The 4,547-nt window shown below is 35.5% G+C and overlaps 1 protein-coding gene across 3 annotated transcripts in view; it reads left to right on the top strand.

Annotated features, from left to right (window-relative positions):
* The first annotated feature begins 2,549 nt into the window (after positions 1-2,549).
* Positions 2,550-4,547, top strand: part of LOC106872298 (zwei Ig domain protein zig-8) — a 569,829-nt gene continuing 567,831 nt past the window's right edge. Inside the window, exon 1 of one of the 3 annotated variants that reach the window (XM_052972105.1) lies at positions 2,550-2,813. In XM_052972105.1, the coding sequence (XP_052828065.1) occupies positions 2,708-2,813 (106 nt within the window). In that variant the 5' untranslated portion in view covers positions 2,550-2,707. The remainder of the gene's footprint in view (positions 2,814-4,547) is intronic. The other 2 variants (XM_052972103.1, XM_052972104.1) reach the window with 2 other exon arrangements.

The raw sequence follows: 4,547 nt of genomic DNA, 5'->3' as shown, positions 1-4,547 counted from the left end.
CACACACACACACACACACACCATGCACACACACACATGTACACACATGCATAGACATTGTACAGAATAGATGCACATACATAAACACTCATTGACAGGAATGCACTTACACACACACACAACACACAAACACACTTGCATGCACATGTATGTATATTTATAGAGCACCTTATACAAGATCTGCTATGCATAAACATGCACATGCACATAGAGATCTGTTCTGCACACACATACACATGTGCACACATGAAGAGCTTGTGTGATCTTAAACACACACACACACACACGCATGCACACACATGAACATGTACAATGCATACACACATGCACATACACATACACATGTAACTCATATACTAGGTATATGCAAATGTATATATATATATATATATATATATATATATTTATATTTATATACACATAACTTTATGCAAGGGCTGTCATGTATTATCATACACATACACTCTCTGAGTGGTTGGCGTTAGGAAGGGCATCCAGCTGTAGAAACTCTGCCAAATCAGACTGGAGCCTGGTGTTGCCATCCGGTTTCACCAGTCCTCAGTCAAATCGTCCAACCCATGCTAGCATGGAAAGCGGACGTTAAACGATGATGATGATACACACATTATAGATGCTAACCTACTTACTAGGCATACAAATATGCACACACTCATGAATATACACCACACACACACATATATGGACACATGTGCACGCACACACATGCATGCACACACACACACACGCGCACACACACACACACACACACACACAACATACACTGAAATTCTCTCCATATAAAATTATATTCTGCTTTTATTGAAAATATAGTTTTGAGTTTTGAGATCAAATAATATTTCTGTGATATCTATATCATATCTTGCAAAGTAATAATGGTTTATTGTCGAGGCACAACCCCAGTACATTACTGGTATCTTATTGTATTGAGCCAAAAAAAGATGAAAGGCAATTGTTGCAGGTCTTTATCATTTTGAACAGACATAGGCACTTTCTAGACTGTCCTCCTCTTTGATCCAGGAAGCAGATCAGGATCTAAAAGATGAAGAGAGAGAGAGAGAGAGAGAGAGAGGGAGGGAGAGAGCTGCACCAACCCTCAACTAATATTCATTTGTAGTGAAAGTATGGTGCATGTTACGAAGCCATAATTATTTGTGGGTGACAGATATCTCATACTTAATGTTATAGAAGAACAGGAATGTGTAAAATTTTAACAACCGGAAGAGTTGTTGAATTTAAAATATTTTAAAAATAGGACTGGCTGTGTGGTAAGTAGCTTGCTTACCAACCACATGGTTCCAGGTTCAGTCCCACTGTGTGGCACTTGGGCAAGTGTTTTCTGCTATGGCCTCGGGCCGACCAAAGCCTTGTGAGTGGATTTGGTAGACGGAAGCTGAAAGAAGCCCATCGTATATATGTGCATATATATATATATGTATATGTATGCGTTTTTGTGTGTCTGTGTTTGTTCCCCCCCCCACCATCGCTTGACAACCGATGGTGGTGTGTTTACATCCCTGTAACTTTTCATTTCGGCAAAAAGAGACCGATAAAATAAGTACTAAGCTTCCAAAGAATAAGTCCTGGGGTCGATTTGCTCGACTAAAGGTGGTGCTCCAGCATGGCCGCAGTCAAATGACTGAAACAAGTAAAAGAGTAAAGAGAACAAATACTTAAACAATGGAGCTTGTTATAAAAACTCTGCAAAGTGGAACAAGACACATTTGATCCCACATCTCCCTAACCCTAACCCTAACCCTAACCCTAACCCTAACCCTAACCCTTCACAAAATTCAAGAAGAGCATTTTTTTTTTTTTTACTTTTTTTGTATGTTTTCTTTCTTAGATAAGGGGTGTGGGCTCTCAGATATTCATGAACCTCTACAAGGCTCTACAGTACATGTTGAACCTTCTATGCACCAGCGGATCACACCATTGAGGTACTTGATCCCTCAATGTGCTGGCTGAACCCTCTCATATGGATAACTTTACAAGAAGTATTCACTGCCTAAGACTATCTCATTTATTTTCCCACCCCTATTCAGCATCTGTCTTTCTTTAAAATACATACTATTTGATTGACTCACTCCAAATTTGTTCACCAAAAAATTTCAAAATAATGTCATCTTAAGAATTTAGTTAAGTCTGCACTTTATGCTGGGGTTTTGTTTACCTTTTTATTGTGGCTAGAATATTTATCACAAATTCAATAGCTGAACTCCAAAGAATGGCTTCTCTTCTACTTAGATCAAAACCCAAATAGAAAATAGGCTTTCATGTGATTACATGATGTCTAAACATATAAGATTGTAATATGAGTGCACATACGCAGACATTTTCAAATGTATATCTATGTCTATATATAAATATATATGTAGAGATTTATATTTTTGGGCAAATTGACAGAAAACAATAAAAATACATAAGTAGATTTGATTTCACTGTTAATCCCATGATTATCAATCTGTGATTGACAGTCAGCATAAACCAAGCAAAACCAATCAGAGCTAAGAAAGGAGACAACAAGATTGATTGGCACTCATCAAAATTTTGGCCAGGCCTTTCAATTAAAGATTAACTCTGGGGGAGTGGCCAATGGTTCAAGCATAGCTGCATTCATTATTTACAACAAGGTCTTCACCGAAGAATGTATGAACTTCTCTACGTAACTTCATGATGATTTTCTGTGATGGAACCTAATATTGTTAGTTGGTTTTGTTCGTGGGTTTGTCTCAATGCAATTCAACTGGAACCAGAAGCAAGGGCTTGGAATGTGATACACTGTGATTGTAGAGGTAAGCATAGAAAAGTATTATTCTTGCTATAGTTTTGTCATTATTCCACCTGCTTTTCGAAGTTGATTTAAAACTTTTCTTCAGATTGTTTTTATACTAATGAAATAATAATAAAAATTACAAAAGCAAAGAAAACAAGCTTGTTAATTAATCTTATGATTTTTTTTGAGTCAGCTGTAAATTTATATTATGAGAAGTCCTGTACAGAAACTTTTGAAAGTTTGTCAATATTTTATACATTTACTTCCATTTTTGCTATTACTAGTTTAAGAACCAATGATGCTAGGTTGCTTACATAAGCATATGCTAAGTACATAGACTATTGAAATACCATCTTTGTAACTGAGTTCAAATTTTATACATTGTAGCATTATTGTGTTTATAGACACTATGTCTAATTCTATTTGACTCAGTCTGCTCAGGAACTGTGGATAAGTTCCAAAAGACCTGGAAGTTTGACCTTTAATAGAATGACATCCTACTTGGGAAGGGTTAATTTTCTTTCACCCTCATCACTCTCTCTCTCTCTCTCTCTCTCTCTCTTTTGTATTCTTAATATGTACACATACATATATTTACATGTATAATTTTATGTGTTTATAGATATATGTATTTACGTGTATGCCAGTTCAATTTCCTGTTGAGCCTTTTTCGCTTCACTTCTTGTCTCTACGATTCCTAGCGATAATGCAATAATCAATTGTCAGAATAAGGACGATCGGTCTTGAAAGACATATCCACATGTGGCATACTACGAGATGCTGTAATCTCTAATGGCAACACAACAATTAGTTAAGATGCAAGAAACCTGTTTTCATTTCTTGCCAGCCCCATACAATGCAAGTAAGACCCCTGACAAGACAGGTCACTGACTGTCCTTTCGATTTCTCAGTCGAACCTTCTCCTTTCACATACTATTCATACCTGTAATAAACTACAGTAATTAATAGCATGGTAGGTGATGGGCATTTACAGGATGACCTTATTCTTGATACATTGCTGACACAGAAAACATTGTGACATTTGCAAAAATGGTTATTGGTTAGCAGTTACGGAGATATTTCAAAACTATTTCCATGGACAGAGTTTTCAGTATGAGGCTGTTCTAGATCTTTAACATCTACACATACAAGTTTGTATCAATGTGTTTATGTTCATATTTCACCTGTTTTTATGCATGCATATTCTTGCATGTTTCCATTTCATTGTCATATGCATGCACTCCCACACACATACATATATATAAACAAATAGATATAAATATAGATGTAGTAATATATCTATTGAATTATTATAAAGAATGGTTTAACATTGACGTTGAGGTTTTGGGATTGCTTGCCTTAGTCTGACTGTTTCAAGATGGTGAGCAAGTCAGAACTTTGAAGTCCCTGTCGACCTTTTATTTGTAATAGTTTAACATATCTACGCTTGACTAAAACGTATTGAGCAAGCTCTCAGTTTAATGTTAGATCGGTTGTATATATATAACTTAACTTAAAAACAAACATTGATAAATAAAGATATATTAATGTGTATTATATACATGTGTGTATGTATGTATACATTTATATATGTATATGTATACACATATAGATATACATGTATATATGCACATATATACATATACAAACATATATGTGTGTATATATATATATATATATATAAGTCAAATCGTCCAACCCATGCTAGCATGGAAAGCGGACGTTAAACGATGATGATGATGATGATGATGAT

Source organism: Octopus bimaculoides, chromosome 12, assembly GCF_001194135.2.
Source record: "Octopus bimaculoides isolate UCB-OBI-ISO-001 chromosome 12, ASM119413v2, whole genome shotgun sequence".
NCBI lineage: Eukaryota > Metazoa > Mollusca > Cephalopoda > Octopoda > Octopodidae > Octopus > Octopus bimaculoides.
The sequence above is the reverse complement of the archived record's forward strand: the minus strand, read 5'-3'. Positions and strand labels throughout refer to the sequence as shown.